The sequence below is a fragment of the Pelophylax lessonae genome (assembly GCF_965119305.1).
Source record: "Pelophylax lessonae genome assembly, chromosome: 2".
Lineage (NCBI taxonomy): Eukaryota > Metazoa > Chordata > Amphibia > Anura > Ranidae > Pelophylax > Pelophylax lessonae.
The window spans coordinates 686,426,056-686,453,765 of NC_138769.1; the positions used below are offsets into that span (position 1 = coordinate 686,426,056).

Below are 27,710 nucleotides of genomic sequence, written 5' to 3' on the forward strand. Positions count from 1 at the left end.
AGTTTAGAATGGAGTCTGTTTGCACGGTGGTGGCTTCCCTGCATCAGGGGGATTTTCTTGCCTCCATCGACATCAAGGACACTTCTCTTTACATTTCAATATGTGTGTGTCTCCAGTGCTTCCTCCGCTTTGTCATGGGAGAGGAGCATTATCAGTTTGTGGCGTTGCCTTTTGGTCTCGCCGCTATTCTTCGGGTCTTCACGAAAGTGTTGGCCATGGGTGTCAGCATTGTTATGCCAATGGGAGATCGTGGTACTGGGCTACTTAGACATCATCCTCCTGCGAGTGGAGTCTCCTACTGCTCTGGTGGAAAAGCTGTAAATCCCCATACAAGCTTGAGGGAGTCTGACTGAATTCAGAATTTTCAAAAGTCTGCTCTGGTTCCATCAACTAGCTGGACTATCTGCATCAGATTCTGGACTCAGCCTTAGCCAGAGTGCTCCTTCCTCTGGACAAATTTCAGAAACTATAGGCTGCAATTCGTCTCCTGCTGTCTAGCAGATAGTCATCCCTCCGGACTTGCATGTGGGTGCTGGGCCTGATGGCGTCTACCTTTTTGAGGTGGTTCTGTTTACACAGTTCCATACAAGGTCCCTGCAGGGAGATTCTGGCCACATCCGCAGTCTCTGGACAATCAGACCTGGCTGAGCTGGGGAACGAAATAGTCCTTGATATGGTGGCTTCGTTCTTTGGCACTTCGGCTGGGCAAATCCTTCCTCCCTTGTATCGTACAGTGGTCACCACGGATGCCAGCCTGTCCGGTTGGGGAGGCGTCCTCGGCAAATATTCTGCTCAGGGGATCTGGACACTGGAAGAGTTCAGACTACTGATCAATGTCTTGGAACTCTGAGCGATCGGACTGTGCCTGGAACATTGGACGGATTGTCTTCAGGGATATCTAGTGCATATTAAATCAGACAACGCCACGGCCGTGGCTTATGTCAGTCACCAGGGTTGCACAAGAAGTGTCCTGGTGGCTCTGGAGGCAGCTGGCATTCTATTGTGGGCAGAACGGTTAGTTCCAGCCCTCTCTGCCGTACACATTCCCAGGGGGGATAACTGGCAGGTGGATTACCTCAGTCGGCAGGCGTTGGACCAAGGGGAGTGGTCTCTTCATCTGCAGTTGTTTTCATCAGTTGTGTCTCCTGTGGGGCATCCCCGAGGTGGATCTGTTGGCTTTCCGGCTCAACAGAAAGGTGCAGAGGTTTGTGGCTCGGTCACGGGATCCTCTGTCGGACACCACAGATGCGCTGGTGGCCCCATGGGGTCAGTATCGTCTGATTTACGCCTTCCCTCCTCTCAAGCTTCTGCCAAGACTTCTACGCAGGATCGAGGCAGAAAGGATTCCTGTCATCTTAGTGGCCCTGGACTGGCCTCACTGGTTTTGGTACATCGATCTGGTGCGGCTGGTCACCATCGTTCCTTGGAAGCTTCCTCCTCAGGAAGGATCTGCTGTCCCAAGGATCAATCTTCCATCCTGCTTTACTGTCATGAGTCTGTGTTTTCAACGCTGTTAAAAGCTAGGAAACCTACTTCTAGGAATATCTACCGACGTACATTGCGTGGTGTGAGTCTCTTGGGGTTCATCCTCGCTCTTGTTCGGTGGCCCGGCTCTTGACCTTCCTTCAACGGGGGGTTGAGCAGAAACTGACCTGGAGTACTATTAAGGGTCAGGTGTCTGCCTTAGCAGTCTTTTTGGAACGGCCCTTCAATCATACTCCCTTATGTGTACTTTTCTTCAGGAAGTTAGGCACTTGACACCTCCAGTGCAGTCTCTGTTGCCACCTTGGGACCATGATTTGGTGCTCTCAGTCCTCCATAAGCCTCTTTTTGAGAATCTTGCGCTGTCCCAGAAGGTGGCCTTTTTGGTGGCTTTCACCTCTGCGCGCAGGATGTCGGAATTGGCGTTCATCTTACTGGTGGTTCACTGTGATTAGGTGGTTCTTAGCCCCGTCCGTCGTCCCTTTCTCAGGTTGTCTCTGATTTTCATTTGAATGCAGACATTGTGTTGACTTCCCTGTGTCCCAGGTCAACACATCCAAGGGAAAATGCTTTGCATTCTTTGGATGTGGACCGGGCAATTAGGGTGTAACTGGCAGCTACGGAGTCTTTTAGGAAGTCAGAATCAATATTTGTGCTCACAGATGGGCCTCGGAAAGGGTTGTCCGTGTTCTCTGCGACCATTTGCAGATGGATCAGACAGATGGTGGTTTAGGTCTATTTCATCCAGAGTCAGGTTCCTCCCTGTCAGGGCGCATTCTACGTGGGCGCTCAGTGCATCCTAGGCTTTCTGTCATCAGGCGTCAGTGACGCAGGTTTGCAAGATGGCCTCCTGGTCGCCGGTGCACACTTTCACAGAGTTCTATGAAACGGATGTGTTGCCATCTGCAGATGCTTCTTTTGGCCGCCAAGTTTTGGCAGGCTGCTGTTTAGAGGATCTGGTCCTCTTTGAGGGTGTATTGTTTTTTCGGGTTAGCTCCAGTTGTTTTGGTTAAGCTCCTGTTTACATGGTTGGCTATAGTTAGCTTTGGGAATTTATTTTTCTCTGTTCCCACCCCAGGGTTCGTACGGTCCTGGAAATCCTGGAAAAGTCATGGGATTTTTACATGACACTTTCCAGGCCTGGGAAAGTCATGGAAAATTTGTAAACCCCACCCCAAAGCACCTTGCCCCCATGTTGATGAGGACAAGGGCCTCATCCCCACAACCCTGACAAGTCATCTGTGACATCAAGGGGTGGGATCTCCCGATGACGTCACCGGGATGCCACGCCCACAATGGCTATATAACAAGCTGCAGAGACCGGAGACCGGCATAATCACTGGAGAATTCGTCGGAGGAGGACCGGAGAAAGAAGAAGAGCAGAAGACCAGAAGAGCGGAGGGGAGAAGACCAGCGTGGAGAAGACTGAATGAAGATTTTTAATAAACTTTTCAAAACGTCTTCTGTCGTTATTTACATACACTGCCTTTTATGGGGTGAATGGGTATTCACATAGGGAGGGGGTCCGGGATCTAGGGGGGCCCCCCTTGTTAAAGGGGGCTTCCACATACCGATAAGCCCCCTGCCCGCAGACCCCCACAACCACCGGCCAGGGTTGTGGGGATGAGGCCCTTGTCCTCATCAACTTGGGGGCAAGGTGCTTTGGGGTGGGGGATGCAGAGCCAGAGAGAGGGAAGTGACATCAGACGTTGCTCTTGTCCTCCAAGGGCATAGAGCCGAGTGGAAGCTATCTTGCCCTTACTCGTTCCAGTAAGCTCGAAACCATTGGGAAGCAGCAGAATGGGCACCACTCCTGCCTCCTCTAAAAGTGATCTCATGGAGAATCCGCTGCTGTGATCACTTTTATCTGAAAAAGAATTGCCCACAGCACATAAGGATACCAGGGTTTTGGCAGCTAGCTTCTGCCATAACAATGGTATTTAATGCCAAAGTAATGATGTAAATGTACTGTGGGCGATCATCAACTGGTAAAGGGATCAGTGGCGTCACTAGGGGGGTGCGGTCCGCACCGGGTGACACCCGCCAGAGGGGTGACACCACCTAAGCCTAAACCTCCCAACCTTCCTTCCTGCGTGTGCGGGTTGTCTACAGTCTTCTCTTGTCAGTTGTGGGTACGGACTCGGAGTACACTCACTGAAGCCGCCCCTCCTCTTCTTCTATACACAGAGCAGGAGGGGGGAGGAGGCACACCACCCTGCTTGAATTGCATTCTCCTTCAAGATAAGAGAAGCTGGGACGAGATAAATTGCAGGTAACCCTTCCACTGCTGGCACATTATCACTGGAAGGGATCATCTATGTTCTTTTTAACTTCAAGAAAATTGAACTTCAACAGTATTTTATGTTTTAGGAGAGTGCTGCTGTAATAGGTCATGTACTATGCCTCCAGTCTCTTGTATACTACAGAAGCATGTCTGCAATCTCCAACAACCCCTGTACTATGTCCGCAGTCTCTGACCGTCTCCTGTATAATGTCCGCAGTCTCTGACCGTCTCCTGTATAATGTCCGCAGTCTCTGACCGTCTCCTGTATAATGTCCGCAGTCTCTGACCGTCTCCTGTATAATGTCCGCAGTCTCTGATCGTCTCCTTTATAATGTCCGTAGTCTCTGACCGTCTCCTGTATAATGTCCGTAGTCTCTGACCGTCTCCTGTATAATTGTCCGCAGTCTCTGACCGTCTCCTCTATAATGTCTGCAGTCTTTGACCATCTCTTGCATCATGTCTGTAGTCTCTGACCATCTCTTGTATCATGTCTGTAGTCTCTGACCATCTCCTGTATCATGTCCTCAGTCTCTGACCATCTCTTGTATTATTTCCAAAGTCTCTGACCATCTCCTGTATCATGTCAGTAGTCTCTGACCATCTCTTGTTTCTTGTCTGTAGTCTCTGTCCATCTCTTGTATTATTTCCACAGTCTCTGACCATCTCCTGTATCATGTCAGTACTCTCTGACCATCTCTTGTATCATGTCTGTAGTCTCTGACCATCTCTTGTATCATGTCTGTAGTCTCTGACCATCTCTTGTATGTGGGAGGAATTTTGCCCTTTCCTTACCCCTACACTAAGTTACACACCCCTGTCTCCTGCACTCTTTTTGTTTTGTACTCCTAATTTTTTTTATACATTACACACTCCTGGGCCCTGCGTTCTGTGCATTATGTACTCCTGGACCATGCTCTCTGTGTGTATCATGTACTCCTAAACCTGGAACTGGCTACAGCCCTCTGTGCATTACATTCATCTAAATCTTGAACCCATTGCATTACACACCCTGGACCACTGGAGCCTGCACTATGTATCCTAAACCCGTCACTGGCTGCAGCACTCCCCAACCCCTGTGCTCTGCTTTACACACTCTCACACTATATACATAATACTGTACATTATATACTTCTCACCAAAGTCTTCATTGTCTCAACAGTTGCTGGTTGCTATGCAGTCCCTGACTATTTTATTGAATTTATTCTTTAGGTAGGCTCAGACAAAGCAATCAAAGCATATTATAGAAGTACAAGGAAGTCTGGGTTTTGTTTAAACATATCCCTTAAGCCCCTCCCACAATTTACCGCAAGCTAGCATGCTGCAGGTCTTTTCACTCCTCCAGTGTCCCTCATACTGAAGTTCAAAAGTTGGGAGGTATGATTAAGCGGTGATAGCAGGCTCTTTTCCTTGCTCAGTCCACCAGAGAACAGGTAGCGCGCTGCAGGCTGTCAGTTTATCTTCCCCACTTCCCCCCCCCCCTTATTTCTCCTGTCAGCAGTGCAAGACAAGAGAGAGCGGCTCTCATCTGATTGCCGCCCAGCTTACTGCCCGGTCTGTTTCCCTTCCCGCTGGCCACCACGGAGGGCCAATCAGAAGAGACTAGGGGGGGCATCATGGGACATGTAGTCCCGGAAGATTGGCGGCCCCATTTCTTGCCCACAGGGAGCAGACCACAGCCCCCATCATGCACTCTGCTTGGGGGAGAGATTGAGGACTGGGAACCTGGGAAAAAGCTGAGGGAGTGAGTGCTCCACCATAAAGAGGACTGCTGGGGGAAGTCAGAGAGAGCCACGCTGCCCAGCACCACCAGAGAGAGGGCCACACTGCCCAGCACCACCAGAGAGAGGGCCACACTGCCCAGCACCACCAGAGAGAGGGCCACACTGCCCAGCACCACCAGAGAGAGGGCCATGCTACTGCCCAGCACCAGCAGAGAGCAAAAGACTGCGTCACTGCCAGGGTACAGACGGGCTACACTACTGACCAAAGTCAGCCTGGTTAACCCAGAGGGAGCAAACGTCTAACCGGAGGGATCACTGCTGCATTTTTGCTGGGTCTGGCAGGATGGCCTGTCAGCCATTATCCGTTACCGCTCCTAGGGACGGAGCCATTAGGAAGTGCCTAACCTAATATCCTGTAGGCCTTATTGACCGTCGCAACCTGCTACAAAAAACTCCCAACGCTGAGCTGCTGCCCAGCCGGAATATAGGGGGGGTGACACCATGTTTTACCGCACCAGGTGACACCAACCCTAGTGACGCCACTGAAAGGGATGCCGAATAGAGAAGACTGTATATAAACAAGTAAAACTTATGTAGGAGGATTTGTTTTATCTCTGTGTATCATCCGATGCCAGTCACCTCACTGGATATATGTGAGGGTTTAAATGAATAACCCTCATATACTGATAGGTCATACAGCACCTGTGTCCCCTTTAAATGGGATCCTCTTTCCTCCAAGATCTCTTTTTGTCCGCTGCTCAACTCTGCAGGTATGGTCCCTTTAATTGGGGTCTGTCTGCCAATAGCATCCTCTGCTCTTCACTCCTCCAAAATGTATTGTCATCATAAAAAAAGAATCGCTCCATAGTGCTTTACTGTAATATATAAACTTTATTTCCAACCCACCATATGAGGAAAACTCACATTATGAGGTGCAAAATGGCGCACTCACAGATGCAGCATAAAAATAAAAACTGAGGGTTGGATGTGTCCATTGGAGGACAGGCAGGCTGGTTCTCTCTGCACAGCCAGAAAACTGACCACACTTGGATAGATGAGCTCTCATGCCTAGCATGGTCTGTTTGAAATAGAAAAGCAGGGGGACTTCCAGGATCACCAGGCATTTCACACAAGGGAAGGAAGGAATACAAAGCGAACAGGATCATTTTTAACTCAAGTGGATGGTACAGCAGGCACATATCAGGAATATGAAATATTGGGGTAACATATTCTTTAATATCTACTATTTGGGTTGCATAGTACTGTGCCTGTCCGTTGGCCTGTGAACAGGCAAAATAAAGTCCAATGAATGTTGGACTTATCCTTGAAGTACCCAATTTTACCTCTGTTTTTAGTCTGGGTTCACACTGTTGCGATGCCGGACATTGCATGTGATTCTCACCACATTGCTGTGCACATCACATGCAATGTCTGTGCGATGCAATTTAAGCCATACAGTTTGTATGGCTGAAGTCGCATCACATTCACATGGAAATAGTGCACGACCCTTTTTTTCTGGTCCGCAATGGAATCGGATCACATGGGTGTTCAGACCCATTGAATCCGATTCCACGGTTAGAACTGCATTCTGCAAACCGACTTAGGAGTGTTATTAACCACTTCAGCCCCAGAAGGTTTTACCCCCCTAATGACCAGGCAATTTTTTGCGATTCGGCACTGCGTTACTTTAACGGAAAATTGCGCAGTCGTGCGACGCTATACCCAAATACAATTGATGTCCTTTTTTTTCCCCACAAATAGAACTTTCTTTTGGTGTTATTTGATCACCTCTGCGGTTTTTAGATTTTGCGCTATAAACAAAAGAAGAGCGACAATTTTGAAAAAAAACGCCATATTTTTTACTTTCTGCTATAAAACATTCCCAATAAAAAATTTTGAAAAATTTAATTTTTTTATCAGTTTAGGCCAATTTGTATTCTGCTACATATTTTTGGTAAAAAAAATCCCAAAAAGCGTATTTTAATTGGTTTTTACGCAAAAGTTATAGCGTTTACAAACTACAGGATAGATTTTTGGACTTTTTATTTATTTTTTTTTATTAGTAATGGCGGCGATCAGCGTTTTTTTTAGCTAGACTGCGACATTGCAGAGGACAGATTGGACCCCTAACTGACATTTTTGACACTTTTTGGGGACCAGTGACATTACTACAGTAATCAGTGCTAAAAATATGCACTGTTACTGTACAAATGACACTGGCAGGAAAGGGGTTAATACTGGGGGTGATCAAAGGGGTTAATGTATGCCTCACTGTGTGTGTGTGTGTGTGTGTTCTGTGACAAGCACAGAGAGATCAGGGTTGTAGATCAGCTGAAATTAATGATCTGTCCCTGCCTGTCTGAGAGAAGATCCGCCTGCTTTGTTTACATAAGCAAGCGGGCCTTCGGTCAGTTTCCCTGATGATCGCGGGAGGGCAGCGGCAATCGCCACGGCCCGCCTCCTGCTGTGTCTAAACACAGCGGGAGCGCGACTCGTGCACGAAATCACGTAGTGCTACATGATTTTGCGCAGCCGAGCCGATCTGCAGCAGTAATACTACGGTGGGCAGTCGGCAAGAGGTTTATATTGCCCCCCTCAATGGTTCGCAGAGAGCAGCGTGAACTGCCTGTGAGTCAGATGCGATATGGGAACCCGCACAGGAATCGCTGTGTTTTTCAAATCGCACCAGTGACTGCCAACCCAGCTTTATTTGGAATTAAATAAAAACGTTGAATTCAATGCTGGAGTGGCATCAGTACTACGTCACTAGCCTGTGAGGCTCTAGGGAGCGAGCGCGCGCCGCTGGAGGCGCGCTCCCGCTCGCTCACTGCCCCCCCCGCGCGTGTGAGCGGCGGACCCGATGTCCGCCGGTCACTCGTGATCGTCGGTTACACCGGGAGAAAGGCAGGAGGCTAATGTAAACAAAGCCGTCTGTCTTTCTCCCCTGTGTAACAGCAGAGATCATAAGGTCCTGCTATGTAGGACCGTAGATCTCTGCTGTTACATGAAAAGCCACATCCAATCACAGTTAGAAACACGCCCCTAGGGACACACTTAACCCCCCCTTCCACAATAAAGTTAACCCCTTCCCTGCCAGTGTCATTTTTACAGTAACAGTGCATATGTATAGCACTGATTACTGTAGTAATGTCACTGGTACCCCCAAAAGTGTCAAAAATGTCAGTCAAGGGTCCGATCTGTCCGCAATGTCGCAGTCCCGCAAAAAAAATCGCAGATCGACGCCATTACTCGTTTAAAAAAAAAAAACAATAACAATGACAAAAATCTTTCCCTTAGTTAGTAAACGCAATAACTTTTGCGCAAACCAATCAAAATACGCTTTTTGCGATTTTTTTTTTTTTTTTTACCAAACATATGTAGCAGAAAACAAATTTGCCTAAAATGTTAAAAAATTTTGATTTTTACATTTTTTTTTTGAATTTTTATATGAATTTCATATAAAAAAATGTGAAAAATATTATTTTTGCAAAATTGTCGCTCTTTTTTTGTTTATAGCGCATGATCAAAAAACCGCACAGGTGATCAAATACCACCAAAAGAAAGCTTTGTTTGTGGAAAAAAAAGGACGTCAATTTCATTTGGGTACAGCGTCGCACGACCGCGCAATTGTCCGTTAAAGTCACGCAGTGCCGAATTGCAAAATAGGCCCTGGTCAGGAAGGGGGTAAAATCTTCCGGGGCTTAAGTGGTTAAATGGACACCGTCCGGAGCTATGATTTGCGGGGAAGTGGTTTTAAAAGATAGTGCGAAAGAAAAACAGCGCAGATTTGGTGTAATAAACTTCTAAAGTGCTCAACGTGCCGATGATGTAAAAAATATATGTTGATTATGGTAAAAAAATTGTGTGTGTGTATATATATATATATATATATATATATATATATATATAAAATTAATCGAGTATAAATATGAATTCTCAAAACATATACATACTCTAATAGTGCAATTCAACACCTGATAATGTGAATAAATAAGTAGAAGATCATAAAATACAAATGTAATAAAGAAATATATAATATATATAATAAATAGTCCAAAGTGATAGTCCCAAAATGCAATATTCAGCAAGTAGCCAGTGAAAGTTGTTTGATGAAGAAACAACCCAGAAAGGTGCTCAAGTGCTGGAAATCAAATGCATGCTGCAATGGTGCGATGATATGGTGATTCACTCCTCTCCCCTAGGTAATTCCACTTACCGGACAACGTGGACCCTCAGACCATATAGCATAAGGGTCTCACAGGCAGAGTCCGGCATATAATCCGGGCAATGATGCTTTGGACTTGGATAGTGGCCAATACAGGATCCCCTATGTATTCTCACCGGATGATAGCCATATGGAAAGGAAAGAAGGAATCCCAATAGCGTAATATTGCTACAATAAATGTATTAATCTCAAAGTAAAAAACTCACATTTTATGCGATAAAAACAGGCACTGTACGAAATAGGTCGGTAGATCCCTGGGATGACGGTGTGCAGCGGGGCTGGCTTGGCTCCGGCGTGCGTTCCACCGCTACCGGAAGTGACGTTGTGAAGGGCTTGTATCCGGAAATTGCGTCGACGCGTTTCGCCTCCCACTAGGCATTCTCACAGACGTATTTCTGGCCACAGGACGGGCCGTCTATTTATACCTCTCCGTGCTATTTCTACTTATGCACTTCCTTTTCCTGTTGGGTGTACCTGGCCTCATGTACACCCAACCAGGAAGTCATCTTTGGTATTTTTTCATACGGACTAGTATAAATTAATAAATGAAAACAATAACTATACAATAAATCTTCTTGATACCTGAGCTTATAGTTGGGCACAAGTATCCCACCAGAACGCACATATATTACTATCAGATGTCAGCCATTAAATGGCTCCGAGGCTGTCATTTTAACTATATCCCAAACGGGGACACACTCTTCCCAAAGCTACAGGAAGGCAAATTAGGAATACTATATAATAGATAAAAATTACATAAATATGAACTTACTAAATATGTTAGAATATTCAAAATGTTTAAAAGTTGTGAATGGGAATACTCAAAAATATTTTATTATATTTTAAAAAATATATTTTAAAAAATATTTTAAAAAATATATTTATAATTATAATGGGCTTTCTGGTATGGAATACCCATCTCCATTATCCCAGCCTCAATACATAGAGTACACAGATATTACTACATAATTACATCAGAAAATACCACTAACATGTTTGATATGTCGATCTGCTGCAAAATATTAATATTGGAAAATCATTTGGTTTAAAAAATATATATAAAATGAATAAAAGTGTATAAATTGGTATATTGTCATAAAAGGGAGGTGTTAATATTCCCGCCTACAAAAAATCTATTAGTTATGTTAATTGTGTTGCACATGAACATTTAAAGGATCCAGAGAAGTGGTTTTAAAAGGCCAAGGGAGATTAGCAACATTGAGATGCAGAGGGAAAAAAAAAACAAAATATAAGGGTCCTTCATTGTTAAATTTGTAACTGTGGTTAATTTTTCTGACTTTATAAAGTTCTGATGATGTATGACTTGTTTTTTTATAAAGAATGCATGCAGCTGAGGACACTCAGAGCTGTGTCTCTGATCTCTGTACTCCGTCACCCGCATTGATAACCTTTTATAGAAAAATAAACATTTTTCTATACATAAGTGTGATCGTTTATTTCAGCTCACTAACACTCCTCCCACTGATTGTGGTTGTCACCCTGGTAATAATTCCAGCTTTTTCTCTGCCTACACAGTGATAATAAAAGTAGATTTTCTTGTCATTTTGTTATTTAAAGAAGTCATAGCATTTATATACTATATGAAGAAATTAGTATTATTATTAAGTATTACTTTCCTTATCTTTTATATTGTAGGAGTTCAGATAAACTGGTGTACTTTAAAGGTGTCAAAAGTTTTTTTTTTTTTTAAATGTATTTTGTAAGTGGGATTGGTTTACAGGTTTATTTTGACTTTAATTACATTTTTTTTTTAAAGAAACTCCATATACAGCTTTAGGTGCACAGTAAAAATTCTGTCCCCATTTTTAAAAATGCCCCTTACTTTTTGAAGCCGCTTCTACCACGGGTTTCCCCTCTCTGTATTGCATCGGAATTAAAAAAAAAAAAAATAAAAAAAATAAAAAGGAATTAAAAGAGCAGTACAGCCAAATATGCGTTTGGCTGTACTTCTCTGTGGATCACAGGAGTGCAGTTCGTTTTGCACTTCTGTGACCCGTTTTCAGCAGTCAGCTGGCTGAACTCCACTGTCAGCTGACATCATAGAGCCATTCCAGGCTCGGGAAAGATCACAACTATATGGTCAGGATCTGCCCACATGCCTGGACTGACATCCCGGCTCAGCCTCTCAGCGAGCCGCTGAAAGCCTGATCCAGCTCTTCCCGCCCCCTCCACAGCTCAGCGCTGCAGTGAGCGAGGGGGGAGGGCAGAGTAAAAGCCGGTGACTGATAGCCATCACACTCTCTGCTCAGGGAGCTCTGAGAACTGAGAAATCGGCAGGGTTTGATCGCTCAGTTCTCAGTCTTCGAGCCAGCCGGGGACAGATGATGCATCGGACCGATGCTGCATCCACCTAAGTGAGTATGATTCTACATTTAAAAAAATACCCATACTTCTTTTAAACATCTTTTAAAGATGAACTAACACTTTAACCTGTTTCCGCCGCTTAACACATATGTTTGGCAGCAAAAAGGGTGGGCTTTAACACCCACACACCACATTTATACGTCACTGGGTGGCTGACGTTTCTGTGCTAATAGCGCGCTCACTGCGTGCTCCCAACACAGAGACCAACAGCTCTCAATCAGTAGCTAGCGGGACTGGCTTCCAATCATGTGACCACTGTGACAGCCAATCACATGGTCAAATGATCGTTGATCCTTCCCACCCCCCAGGTGTTTAGTAGTTTTTAAAGGGACGCTGGGGTGGGTGGCAGGGGGTTAAAGATCAGCTCAAAGAATTGCCCCTTTTCTTGTTTACAGTATATCAGGGGGCACATCAGGAGGAACTATTTGGTTATAATCAACTTAAGCACTTTTGGATAATCCCTAAATTTTCCTTGCTATTTGAATCTATGTACTGTATACTAGAACAACATGGAAGCAATCAAAGATCATTCGGATGTATCATCCTTTCTTTTTAGGATGATTGTCTAGCAAGGCCCTATAAAAAGTAAGGAAGGTTTGAAGAAAAATGTTTTCTACCTCTTAAGCTCCAATTGGAAGCTTGGTATTCACTCTCATTCACAATTTAATTCTAGTCTGGAAAGTAATTTATCACCCCAAGTTTGATGCAGTAGTCTAGGTAGTTACCTGTCAAGTGTTTGTTCTCTGGCTGGCTGGTGGGTTAATTTGAGTTCTGGCATGGCTGGCTGACTGAGTTCAGCTCTGGTCTAACTGGGCCCAGTTTTGACCTAGCTGTCTGTATGGGCTCACTTTTGGTCTGGTTGGGTTACTGTGCTCAGTTCTGGTCTGGCTAATTGACTGGGCTCAGTTCTGCTCTGGCTGACTGACTGGGCTCAGTTCTGCTCTGGCTGACTGACTGGGCTCAGTTCTGCTCTGGCTGACTGACTGGGCTCAGTTCTGCTCTGGCTGACTGACTGGGCTCAGTTCTGCTCTGGCTGACTGACTGACTGGGCTCAATTCTGGTCTGGCTGACTGACTGGGCTCAGTTCTGGTCTGGCTGACTGAGCCCAGATCTGATTTAGCTAGCTGATTTGGCCCAGTTCTGGTCTGGCTGGGTTACTGGGCCCAGTCCTGGTCTGGCTGGCTGGGCTTAGTCAGTTCTGGCATGGGTGAGTGTCCCCACTGTATCCAATAAGGGAGCCTGTTGGACAGTGGAGGAAACCTGGCCAGTAGCAAACGGGCTTTTGTGGCAGTCCCAGTGGGAGGGCACCACTGCAGTGCATCCTGGAATTGACCATAAAAGCCAAGGGCACATGTGACAGGGCATCTTTGGCAGGAAGCAGAGTCCCAGGAGGAGAGTGACGGCTGTCTCTCCTCCTGCTTTCTGAGGAAGGTGGTCACAGGCAGTCGGCCTAGTGAGCCAGGTGTGGAGCTGAGTCTGAAGGATCCTGGAAAGCTGGCGGTGGAGCTGCTGGCACAGTCATCTGAGAAAAACAGTGTCCATGAGTACTAGGGGGCTTGCCAAGGGGTCTGCCACTCCAGAGAAGTCAGAGGATAGAAGGTCAGCTCACACAGTATGCAAGAGTAAAGGGGGTGCCAAGTAGAACCCTGAAGAGTTAGGGGTAAAGGGGATGTCAAGCGGGGCCCTGAAGAGTAATTCACTATACAGTTTGCTTATCAAACACTTCACTACAGTGGCAAGGTGAAGCAGCAGCCTTGCCGCACTCAACATAGTTAGAAGTCCTAAAATTGTGCATAGTTCATCCAGTTGGAGTATCCCACTCATCCCTTCTCCTATCCAAGTTCTAAAATACAACCAACAAAAAACCACATCCTCTGGACTGTTTTCTGACTGAGCCAAACGCTTAAAGTACTTTGAATTGCTAAGTTGTTGCCATGGGTAACCCAGGGGAACCCGCTTCAAGCAGCTCCCCAGGGAATAGTGCTACACGAATTTATGTGGCAACTTGGCATTAAAACCTGTCACATATGTTCATACAGCAGATGGAAAGGGTGTTATCTCTATACATAACAAACATCTTTATGTTTAGTAGGAGTATTTCTAAAAAATATATTGTTTTCCTAATAGAGAAAGCTTTCCTTTTTTCTTTTTGTCTTTTACAGTTGGGGCCAGTGAGCCTTATGTTTTTTGGAATCATCTCAATTCACTGTATGAATGTTCTGGTACGATGCAGCCACTTTTTATGTCAAAGGTAAGATTTTCAAGTACTAAGAGCCAACCCTTAAAGACACAAGATGATTTGTTTCGTGTATTATTGGGGTTAGAATATAGGACTACATTTTGGTTTTACCAGTGTAAAGCACTACTAATGCAAAAATTGCCTTAGTGATTGGATAATTCTTTTCCATCTTATTTTATTAGAAAATACAAGTAAACACAAGAAAAGGGGAAGACAAAAATTCTCTCCAGAACCATCTTACTTAATACCACTTAACATGATACCAAGTATTTCATGTTAATGTTAGAAATATAGATATCAAACATTTAATATCCATCAAACATTATAGCTATACACAGAGTATGGTATCTTACAAAACCTTAATATATTATAGTAAGACCAATTAGTATCATAATTATAATCCCATAACTAAATGCTCCTGAATATATCACTTAATCCTGATTTACAAATACGTCAAAATATCTTAGTTGGCTTAACCACTTTACCACCGGAGGATTTTCCTGCTAAAAGACCAGGGGGTTTTTTACGATTTTTTACTGCGTGACTTTAACGGACAATTGCGCGGTCGTGCGACGCTGTACCTTAACGAATTTAACGTCCTTTTTTTCCCACAAACAGAGCTTTCTTTTGGTGGTATTTGATCACCTGTGCGATTTTTTGATCACGCGCTATAAACAAAAAAAGAGCGTAATTTTTGCAAAAACAACAATATTTTTCACTTTTTTTTATATGATATTCCCCCCCAAAAAAATGTAAAAATCTAAATTTTTTAACATTTTCGGCCAATTTGTTTTACGCTACCTATGTTTGGTAAAAAAAATCGCAAAAAGCATATTTTGATTGGTTTGCGCAAAAGTTATCGCGTTTACTAACAAAGGGAAAGGTTTTTGTCATTTTTGGTGTTTTTTTTTTTAACGAGTAATGGCGGCGATCTGCGATTTTTTTTGCGGTACTGCGACATTGCGGCGGACAGATCGGACCCTTGACTGACATTTTTGACACTTTTGGGGGTACCAGTGACATTACTGCAGTAATCAGTGCAATATATATGCACTGTTACTGCAAAAATGACACTGGCAGGGAAGGGGTTAACAGTATTGGACAGGGAGGGGTTAAGTGTGTCCTAGGGGCGTGATTCTAACTGTGCAGGGACAGGTCTACTAGTGTAAAAACAAAGATCAACAGTTCTACATAGTAGAACTGTCTGATCTTCACTTTTACACAGGGAGAACTGACAGGCGGCTTGTTTACATAAGCCGCTCTGTCTTTCTCCCGCTGTACCGGCGATCGTAGTGTGACCGGCGGACATCGGGTCCGCTAGTCACACTCCCGCACTCCTCCGTGAACGAGCCTCAGCGGGCGCGCGCCTCAGCGGGCGCGCGCCCACCCGCTATTGGCTCTAGAAGGAGTGCCAGGCGAGCAACGTAGACCTACGTCACTCTGCCTGGCCGGGGCCGACTGCCGCAGTAAATATACTGTGCGCAGTCGGCAACCGGTTAATGACATGATGAAAAACACTCTCATCCGAACAGGGGGAAGAAGAAAAAAAAAAAAAAAAAGAAAATACGCACAGACAATACGCACTCCGCTATGATGATATATCAGTGACCCACTTAACAAACTCAGCTGAATCCCAAAACTCAGCCCAAGTATTCGCAAAACGTTCCAAATCATCAAGTTCTTGCGCAAGTAAACGTTCCAAGGCTTTAATTTTATCCACCTCTACCGCCCACTCCAGAGAGGGCACTTCCGATTGTCTACAGTATCTAGGGATCACATTTTTCATAGCAGCCAAAAAATGGCGTAGGATATCTAATTTAACCACTTGCCGACTGCCTAACGCCGATCTACTTCGGCAGTCAGCCCCTCACAGGCAAAGCGACGTAGGTCTACGTCGCTAGCCTGTGAGGGTCTAGGGAGCGAGCGCGCGCCGCCGGAGGCGCGCTCCCGCGCGGTCACGCACCCCCCCCGCGCGTGTGACCGCAATCAGCATTTGATACGTTAGTGCAGGGAATTTCTGGATGGACTCGCGCACGGCTGCAGCGCGGACCGCGAGTGACGTTCGTGACGGTTACGCCTCCTCTCTAACGTGTTTCTTCCTATTGGACATCGACTGAGATAGGAGTCTCTACGAGTCACAAACGTCACTCGCGGTCCGCGCTGCAGCCGTGCATGAGTCTATCCAGAAATTCCCTGCACGAACGTATCAAATGCTGATTAACATCTTGGCTCATGTAAGTGCATTACTGTTTTGCTTAAATAAATTGTTTGGAAGGTATCACACTATCGGCACTTTGTCTTTTATACCACATGTCTGAGGGACCCTTGGCTCCTATGGTCATAGAGACACCTTGGTTAAAGTGGGATAGAGTGGAGGAGACAACGTTTTCAGCTGTACCTACAAGCGCTTATTGTCTGCAGTTCAGTAAGGGGCCATCATTTAGGTGTTTTTCACTTGGCGATTGGTAGCACCTGAGATTGCTGTGTTTCAGTCCATTTTGATATATCTGCACCTTATTTTCCATCTGGTAAGGAGGAATTTCCCCTGGTGGTGGGTTTCACATTTGAATTGAAGAAACATCGTTTTTCATTTTACTCATAAGTTGAAATACCACGCTGGGACACTTATGAATATTTATTTATGGACTTTGATTTCATTTACAATATTCTCTATATGTTTGTGTTGTTCACATATATATTATTTTTTTTACCAACATTTGAGTGGTTACACTAGATTTATTTCTGTTTTAGCGCACCCACACTATACACACCTATTCATTTTTATTCACGAGGCACTGAATACCGGTAGCTGCTTCAACATCTATCAGCGCACCCTCCCAACATACCTATAAAAACAATAGGTGAGTTAATTAGCACAATAAACACATAAACAGTGATCTCATCCCACCACAGACTATTAGGCAACATAGCGGAAGTGGGAAAGGGTACCTGTCAAATCTAGTTACCCGCTCCCCCAAAGAAGATTACATGCCAAATGTGGCATGTCAGGGGGTCAGGAGTGCTTAAAGCGGAAGTTCCCCTTTTGGGTGGAACTCTGCTTTAAGCTTATTTAGTAAAGTGTTGTTTTGAATATGAAGCACCAATAACACTACCACCTTTGCAGCTAAATTTGGTTTACGCCTACTTTATCTGGAATGGCCACCGCATATATACTGCGGCAGGCTGGCCCTTCTGCGCGCACAGGTCGTGCGCCAGCAGCTAGTGGGCGAGCGTGTTCCCTCCCCCACTCGGCAACGGGGACTCCAATGCACGGGGCAGGTGGCTCAGATTGCCGTCGGCCACCCGCCATCGCTCCCCGCTGAGAGAGAAGAGCGGTCAGCTGTTGTAAACACAGCTGACCGTTCTTCTCTCTGGAATGATCAAAGAGCCCATGTGATCCTTCTATATAGGATCACAGGTCTCTATGGTCATTCCATAAGCCCCGCCCCCATACAGATAGAATCACTTCCCTAGGCTCACATTTAACCCCTTGATCACCCACTGTGTTAACCCCTTCCCTGCCAGTGTCATTATTGCAGTAACAGTGCATATTTTTAGCGCTGATTACTGTAGTAATGTCACCGGTCCCCCCCAAAAGTGTCAAAAATGTCAGTTAGGGGTCCGATCTGTCCTCCGCAATGTCACAGTCCCACAAAAAATCGCAGATCGCCGCCATTACTAGTAAAAAAAAAAAAAAAATTACATAAATCTTTCTCGTAGTTAGTAGATGAGATAACTTTTGCGCAAACCAATAAAAATACGCTTATTGCATTTTTTTTTTTAACAACAATATGTAGCAGAAAAAAATTGGCCTAAAATGTAAATGTACATTTTTTTTTTTGGGAATGTTTTATAGCAGAAAGTGAAAAATACTGTTTTTTTTTCCAGAATTGTCGCTCTTTTTTTTGTCTATAGCGCAAAAAATAAAAATCACAGAGGTGATAAAATACCATCAAAAGAAAGCTCTATTTGTGGGAAAAAAAGGACATCAATTTTATTTGGGTACAGCATCGCACAATCGCGCAATTATCCGTTAAAGTAACATAGTGCCAAATTGCAAAATATGGCCTGGTCATTAAGGGGGCAAATCCTTCCGGTCCAGAAGTGGTTAAATTTGTTACATTTTTCTATTCACATAGTATAAGTTAAATTTAATATTTTTTTACTATTTAAATTGCTGCTTACCTTTTAATTGCTTTTTACTTGCTTAAAAATCCCACCTGGTATTCCTTCTATATTCTAGAGAGGGGGCTGTGGAGTTATGTCTTTTCTGTACTGTGCTAGCCAATCCTAGAGTGACACTAAACTCAGGATTAAATAAAGTCCATTCTATTCATGGATTTATTGATATCTCAGAAAAGTCCCTTCTTCTCAGTCTCCTCTAAATCTCCAAATTCCTGTTTTTTCTTTTTTGTTGCTGTGATCTGACCTTCTATTCGAGGGTGGCTACGCTTGTTCTGTGTGGCCACATTGTATGTAGGAATGTAGCCACCCTCTCTTGCTCACTTCGAAGATGGATTAGGAGCTATGAAAAATGGATGAAGTCCCAGGTATAGTTATGAAATTCCTGCCCTGGGAAGCCAGAAAATTAACATATTCAGAACGTAGAGCTGCTTCTGTCTTTTTTTTAGCAGCAGTTTTTTTTCTTGGTAATAAGGTATCTGTATTAACGACATAATACATTTAATTAAGTCAGTGCTCCTGCTGCTTCTCAGGAAAGGTCATTCCCTTCCTATATCTTTATACGATGGCTTCACTCTGCCTTGTTCTGGTTTTAGGTACAAAAGGACAAATTTAGGTTACAGCGAAACAGTCGGGCTGTCATTGGAAGTGGGACCGGCCAAGTTCCTCCAGCAGTACGCCTCCTTCGGGAAGTAAGTGTTGAATGTCCAGTAGTGACGTTTTCTTCTGTCTATGAACTTTGGCTACTGAGTGCAGAAGTCCTGTAAATTACTGTTGTCACTGAAATGCTCACATACTTTAAAGCTGAGCTCCAGACAAACTTTTAAATACAAAGGTGAATTACATACACAGGAGCTGTTTTAAAGTGGTTTTTAAAGGCAGAATATTTTTTATCTTATTGCATTGTACGCATTAAGGTAAAAAAAATCTTCTGGGTGCAGCCCCCAGCTTACCTGAGCCCCCATCTCAATCCAGCAATGTGCATGAGAGCAGCGGCTCCCAGGTCTCTGCTCATATGCAGCGGGAGCCATTGGCTTCTGTCAATCACAGCTGGTGAGCTAATGAGGAGAGAGTGGGGGCAGGGCCGAGCCACACTCTCTGTGTGAATGGACAATGTTCATTCACAGGAGCGTGGCTCGGGAGTGAGCCTAATCGAGAGCCCCCATAGCACTATGTAGTGGGGAGGAGCCACGACCGCCTTCTGGGAACCCAAAAAGAAGAGGATTTGGACTGCGGTTTGCAAAACCATTGCACAGAGCAGGTAAGTATAATGTGTTTGTTATTTAAAAACCTTTAAAATCAGTTTAATTGCCAAAGGGTTTGCATTTCTTCCCATTCATCCCTGGCACACAGCAAAGTCAGGTGGATAATACCACTTTATCTGTTACAGGTAGAAGTACGATGGTGTAATTTACCTGCCCCCAGTCTGATTATTGGACAGAGAAGGAGGAGCAGTGGACTGATGAGCTCATCCTTCTGCTCCCTCCGATCTCTACTACTGTCAGCTAGTTTCTTCTCAGGACACTTGACAAGCCCCTATTACTGCCACTTTCACTCCCTTCCAGAGTGCTCCTGTATGGGGGATTGTAAGAGTCTTATGCAAAGCTAAACTCCAGCGTTCATGCTTGTCGCATTTTAAAAGTGCACATTGGGGCCTGTTCTTACTTGCTGTTCTGATATGTTGTGTTAATGTGTATTATGTAAAGACAGCCCGTCCAAAGGCATGGACTGCCAATGCACCAGAACAGTCATAGAAAAACAAAAAACCCCACTAGTGGGCGGGCACACCAATTACATTAATTAAAATGCTTACATTTCTTAATTCCTAATAAAAGATTCTAATGTAGAAAAGACATGTACATACAGGATAAAATCCATGGCTCAAATTACATTCACATTATTAGTACGGATAAAAACGTCTTGGATTGAATTGGTAAAACAAGCTCATGGCTGCAGCTTCAACCATTAGCCTGGTATCGTTCTTTTTAAGGCCAGCTATTGGCTGTTCTGCAAAAGTGATCCGAGGAGCTATAAAGCCACCCGGTCATTTTTACTGTAATGAGGACAACCTTGAGCTGTGCTTGTTAAGCTGCATTGGAGGCCAGGGGACACATTTGGGTCTAATACAGCTCTTTTCAACCAGGGTCATTTGGCAAAATGCCTAAAAATGGTTCCAAATTGTCAACAAGCCAGCAGGGGGATCAGACCTATCTTTTTTTGTTGCATAAAGCCACAAGATTTTATTGTGTGCTTTACAATATTGGTCACTGTGCAGGCCAGCCGCCGGCATCCGAACAACCGATGATGTCATATGTTGACAAGGAGGACGTGTAGTGCTTGGGGACATCTTTGTTTGCCCCTCTCTGTCAACACTGGGGTCACATTAGGTGAATTAGGCTCGGTTCACATTAGTGCAATGGCAAACATCGCATGTGATTCGTAGCGCACTGCTCTGAAAATCACATGCGATGTCTGTGCGATGCGAATTCAGCCATACAGATAGTATGGCTGAATTTGCATCTGATTCGGCACAAACACGCACAGGACCCTTTTTTGTGTCTGCAGCAGAATCGCATCGCATGGTGGTTCCCACTTATGCGATCCGATTCATGTCCGAATGTCAGTTCGCACTGTGATATGTGAACTGATCTGGGGGTGTCGTTAACTTTGAATTGACACCCCCAGTGATTTGCATATGGCAGTGTGAACTGCATGCGCTGGGAATGTGATGCGGGAACCCGCATTAGACTCGCAGGGTTCCCGCATCGCATAAGTGTGAATCGGGATTTAGGAAGACTATGGCCCCTTTCACACGGGTAATCCGATCCGCCTGTCAGTTTTTAAGGCGGACCTGATTGGATGCTCCATGCATCCCTATGGAGCAGCGGATGTCAGCGGTGAGATCTCCGCTGACACCTGCTGCTATCCCATCCGATCCGATCCTGTCCTTGAAATCCGGACGGATGGAAACTCTATTTTCCATCCTTCTGGAGGATCGGATCGGATGGGATTGGATGAGAATGGACAGGCAGTCCGTTCTCATCCGATCTCCCCATAGAGGAGAGCGGGGATCTGACAGCTCCGTCTCCGCACACAGAGCCGAAACTGAGCTGTCATCTGCCTGCTCAGCGGGGATTGGCGGATCGATCCCCCCACTGAGCAGAATGGACTCCGTCGGGCGCACCGCCTGTGTGAAAGGGGCCTAACTGAGGGAACGGAGAAACCTTGGAATATTATCATCAGTATGCAAAGATATATAGCTTTGTAAGAATAAGTCAACCCTAACGTTGGGTGTCCTATGTTTTGTGAATGCTGCTGTATCATGTAAAAATGATTGGTTTGATTTTTTACATTTTTAAATGGGATCCCTTTGGGATTGTGAATCATTTTTAAAGGGTGCTTTGACTGAAAAAAGATTAAAGCGGAGTTCCGGGCACAAAAACGATATTTTTTTTTTTGTGCCCGTCCGCTAGTTCAGCCTAACCTGAAAAGGAATTGGATAGTTAGATTTTTTTTTTTTTAAAAACTCACCTTGTAATTGACGATCGTAAATACTTACCTCAGGGTACTTCCTCCCTCGGAGCCGCGGCTCACCCCGTCACTTCCTGCGCTGCGATGATTCCTGGGAGCTAAACGTCATCGCTCCCAGGAATCAATGCGCCGGCACCGGCCCCGCTCGTCACTTCCGGGCGACGCCGCATTCCCCTGCTAAACAGCTTCTGGGCATGCCCAGAAGCTGTTTAGGAATGCGGCGCCGCGCCGGTGGTGACGAGAGGGGCCGGTGCGGCGCATTCTGGGAGAAGAAGACGCGGAAGAAGACGCAGAAGAGGACCGCGCTGGCTTCAGCTGCCCACAAGAGAGATGGAAACGCTGTGGAAGAAATTTTATAAGTAAGTATTTCTTCTAAAAGGTAAGTGCGAACCGGGACAGATCAGAGGCTATCCATTGTGGAATGTGCTAGCCCTGACTGTCCCAGGGGTATGTTCATTAAAAAATGACATCTGTGCCCGGAACTCCGCTTTAAGAAATACTGGTCTAATAGACCTGATGTGTCCATAAAGAGCACCAGCCACCTGCCCAATGCTATCACATATGAGGCTTGTTAGTCCCCTTGTGATAGCAATAAAGTTAAATGAAAACATTTTTTTTAAAAGTGTAAATATATAAAAATCAATTTTATACATATAAGATAAAATAATAATCTTTCACGGGTCTGCTGATAAAAAAAAAAAATGAAATGCATGCTAATGCATTTCCCATTACCTCTGTTTGCACCACATTTCCTGATAAAGCCAACACTGTGTTGTAAATATTGGATTTTTCAGAAGCTGTTTGATAGTCAGTGCCTGACCTGCCCGTGTAAAGCCTGCTGCCCATTTTGTGCTCTCACATACCTCCGTCTCCTCCACAGGAACGTAGTGGATTTTGCCCTGGTGGCCACACAGCTGGGGTTTTGCAGTGTTTACTTCGTCTTCCTAGCAGAAAACGTGAAACAAGTAGGTATAGAAGCTGCCGCTGTGCTAATTAACTTTTCAAATTTATTCATTTAATTACTAGCTTTAAAAATCTTCTCCGATCAAAGCGAGTCTCTATTCCATTTTCTGCGTGCACAGAAAATAAAATGATTTTTGATTAATAAGTGTTCACGCTGTAATTTACAAACATTACCGTTTGCTTTTCAACTTTTATGCCCGTTAGTCTGGAGAAATCTAGTGTCAGAGGAGTCACATCATTTGAATGTTAATTAATAGAGGCCAATTCTGCTCAACACTTAAATATTCAGCATTTAATGTAATTTGGGGTGTTAAGTTGTTAGTTCAGCTGGAATGAATATTTTGGTTTTTGGTTAAATAGCTGCTCATGTTGAAATTATTAAATTCCTAAAATACATCTAAACCCCAAGAACAAAAATGTAATACAGTATATTGAAGTTTACCAGTATTTAGATTTGCTAGCTGCATTCGTTTTGTTCTTGTTTAATCTTTCTTATTAAAATTTTACAGAAAATATGGAGGTTGCATTTTTAGGGATTTGTAAAAAGCACACGTAGACTAGAAGTGGGCCACTTACTTTATATAGGGGGCCTCAAGTTTGGCCCTCAACATCATATAAAGGGTTGCACATAAAATTCAGTAAATACTTCATGTCAGAGACAGCAGACACAACAGAATATAGTCAAATAGTATGGGCATGATACAAGAGATGGTCAGAGACTGTGGACTTTATACAGGAGATGGTCAGAGACTGCAGGCAAGATACATGAGATGGTCGGAGACTGCAGACATGATATAAGAGATGGTCAGAGACTGCAGACATGATACAAGAGATGGTCAGAGACTGCAGACATGATACAAGAGATGGTCAGAGACTGCAGACATGATACAAGAGATGGTCAGAGACTGCAGACATTATACAGGAGATGGTCATAGACTGTGGACATTTATACAGGAGATTGTCAGAGACTGCGGACATTATACAGGAGATTGTCAGAAACTGCAGACATGATACAAGAGATGGTCAGAGACTGTGGACATTATACAAGAGATGGTCAGAGACTGCGGACATGATACAAGAGATGGTCAGAGACTGCAGACATGATACAAGAGATGGTCAGAGACTGCAGACATGATACAAGAGATGGTCAGAGACTGCAGACATGATACAAGAGATGGTCAGAGACTTCACGCATTATACAGGAGATGGTCAGAGACTACAGACATGTGACAAGAGATGGTCAGAGACTGTGGACATTATACAGGAGATGGTCAGAGACTGTGGACATTAGGTAGCCGATATATCGGGGGCCGATATGCAGTTTCCTCGATATATCAGAATAGGCCCCTGAGGTTACCGATATTGCCGATATTTCGGGAAAGTGGTTGTACCGGAGTGATGCCTGCAGCTAGAGGCATCACCCTGGTACCGGCGTCCATAGCCGACGGTCGACTGTCTTATAATGGCAACCCTTGCGGCTGAGAAACCACTCGGCTGTCATTACAAGGAGCGGGAGGGGACGTCCAACCCCCCTCCCGCCGCCACCAGCCTGCATGGCCACCAAAGAGAAGTCCCGATCAAAGCCGCATTCAGCTCTGATCGGGTCTCCATGTAAAAACCCTATTAGGCTGCTTTTATACTGATGTGCTGCGATTTACCTGCACCGTGCATTTGTGACTTTTCTGTGTTAGCTGAACTTTGCCATAGACTTCTTTTATATCTTGCAGGTGTGGTGCACTTTCTGTATGCGCACCAAAACTCCTGCATTCAGAAAGTGCACTAAACCCGTAGGCTGTAATAGAAGTCTATGGCTAATCGCAGCAAACCCGCAGGAAAGCTGCAGGTATATACTGCCTTGCACCCAGGACTGTAAGGGTTCATCTACATTTTGTTTGATTTGTATTCCCAACAGCTCAGCGTTGGAAGTTAATTCCAGTGCGCACTCCTGCTGTAAGCAATTTAAATGCGAACAACATGAGCACCTATTATTCCAACATTTGTATGTTGCTTCCACATTTATCCATGTGTAAAAAAACAAATGCAGCAAGATATTTTATAAATATGCATGATTGTAATGTCATTTATGAGAATGCAGAGTACTGGAAGCGTACATTTTGGTATGAAGTGGTGGTGGTGATGATGGGGGGGAGATGTATTCTCTTGACTATGTGAGTGCAAAGTGTCCACAGTTTTAACAATAAAAACTAGATTTCCATCAGGTCTAAATTATGAACGGGTATTTCACATTTCTATGAATAAATTCTTAAGTATTTTATTTTCTCCTGCATAGTCCTTCATATTTTTATAGGTATTTTGTTCTGACCTGTGTAGCTGTTTGGAGCACAGCTCTCTATCTCTTTCGATATATCTCTTGGGAGATACAGAGTTTCTTTTGATATTGGCATATGTGTGTATTTATATCTTATGTGTATGTAATTTTCGACCTGAGTTACTGGATACTGCACTGGATTGTGGATACTGGACATCTCATGCACATCCAAAAAAACATAATGGAAGTAAACAGAACATATACAGTTGTGCTTATAAGTTTACATACCCTGGCAGAATTTATGATTTCTTGGCCATTTTTCCAGGAATATGAATGATAACACAAAAACTTTTCTTTCACTCATGGTTAGTGTTTGGCTGAAGCCATTTATTATCATTCAAGTGTGTTTCCTCTTTTTAAATCATAATGACAACAGAAACTACCCAAATTACCCTGATCAAAAGTTTACATACCCTGGTGATTTTGGCCTGATTATTTTTATTGAAATTTTTACACATAACAGAGAAAACAAAACCAACAGTAGGGCGACAAGGCGTCCACGGTACAGCAAAACATTCAGTATCCTCATATTACTTCAATGTATCAGCATAATGAACTGAAACCATTGGATAAGAGTACATTTCATTCCCCAGGATTATTGAACAGCAATACTCGCCCACCACTGTGTTCGATACCTGCTTATAAGTGTATGTAGGCTGACCGAGACCATCGCCCAAAACAAACCAAACAAACTAGGTGAATTCCAGTGCGCCACCCACATGAGCAATGCTGATGTTTGTGACGTGCATTCTAGCACAATCGGATGGAGCCAAGAAGTATACAGTTTCCTTCCCCATCAGCCCTGATAGAGGAATAGAACCCAAGACCACACTACGTTGAGGAAATCACCCCACCCATAATCCTGTTGGCAACCAAATGGACAGGCGCTAAGCCCGGGATATCAAGCCAGGGACCCCAGATGCGTTTGAATTTCAATGAACTCCCCCTGTGTTTATACATAAGATGCTCCCTATTCAGGAGCACCTTGACCTCCTCTATCCATTCAGTGTGTGAGGGTGCCACAGCGGAGATCCACTTACGAGCTATCAGTTTCCTGGCCAGGAAAAGAATCCTGAGAACCGCAGCATGTACAGCAGGAGGGTAGAGCTCTTCATCCAGCCATCCCAGTATAAGGTAAGCATCCTTACCTGTGATCTGTTTGCTTGTAATTAGTGCATGTGTATAAAAGGTCAATCAGTTTCTGGACTCCTGGCAAACCCTTGCATCATTCATCCAGTGCTGCACTGACGTTTCTGGATTCTGAGTCATGGGGAAAGCAAAATAATTGTCAAAGGATCTGCGGGAAAAGGTAGTTGAACTGTATAAAACAGGAAAGGGATATAAAAAAAGATATCCATTGAATTGAAAATGCCAATCAGCAGTGTTCAAACATCAAAAAGTGGAAAATGAGGGGTTCTGTTGAAACCAAACCACGGTCAGGTAGACCAACTAAAATTTCAGCCACAACTGCCAGGAAAATTGTTCGGGATGCAAAGAAAAACCCACAAATAACTTCAGGTGAAATACAGGACTCTCTGAAAACATGTGGTGTGGCTGTTTCAAGATGCACAATAAGGAGGCACTTGAAGAAAGATGGGCTGCATGGTCCAGTCGCCAGAAGAAATCCATTACTACGCAAATGCCACAAAGTATCCAGCTTACAATACGCCAAACAGCACAGAGACAACCCTCAAATCTTCTGGCACAAAGTCTTTTTGGCCACAATCATAAACGCTACATTTGGAGAGGAGTCAACAAGGCCTATGATGAAATGTACACCATTCCTACTGTGAAACACAGAGGTGGATCGCTGATGTTTTGGAGATGCATGAGCTACAAAGGCCCTGGAAATTTGTCTAGACTTGATGGCAAGATGAATGCAGTATGTTATCACAAGATACTGGAGGAAAATTTGCATTGATCAGCCCGGAAGCTGCGCATGGGACGTACTTGGACATTCCAACATGACAATGATCCTAAACACAAGGCCAAGTTGGCCTGTCATTGGCTACAGCAGAATAAAGTGAAGGTTCTGGAGTGGCCATCTCGGTCTCCTGATCTCAATGTCATTGAGCCACTCTGGGGAGATCTCAAACGTGAAGTTCATGCAAGACAACCCACGAATTTACAGGAACTGGAGGCTTTTTGCCAGGAAGAATGGGCAGCTTTACCATCTGAGAAGATAAAGAGCCTCATCCACAAATACCACAAAAGACTTCAAGCTGTCATTGATGTTAAAGGGGCAATACACGGTATTAAGAACTGGGGTATGTAAACTTTTCATCAGGGTCATTTGGGTAGTTTATGTTGTCATTATGATTTAAAAAGAGTAAACACAGTTGATTGATAATAAATCGCTTCAGTTAAAC

General features: G+C 44.3%; 1 protein-coding gene across 2 annotated transcripts in view; it reads left to right on the plus strand.

The window, feature by feature from the left end:
* SLC36A4 (solute carrier family 36 member 4) overlaps positions 1-27,710 on the plus strand; it is a 516,124-nt gene that overhangs the window by 156,863 nt on the left and 331,551 nt on the right. For both annotated transcript variants that reach the window (XM_082245868.1, XM_082245869.1), the window contains exons 4-6: positions 14,260-14,348; positions 19,115-19,210; positions 22,930-23,014. In XM_082245868.1, coding sequence (XP_082101994.1) covers positions 14,260-14,348; positions 19,115-19,210; positions 22,930-23,014 — 270 coding nt within the window. The remainder of the gene's footprint in view (positions 1-14,259; positions 14,349-19,114; positions 19,211-22,929; positions 23,015-27,710) is intronic.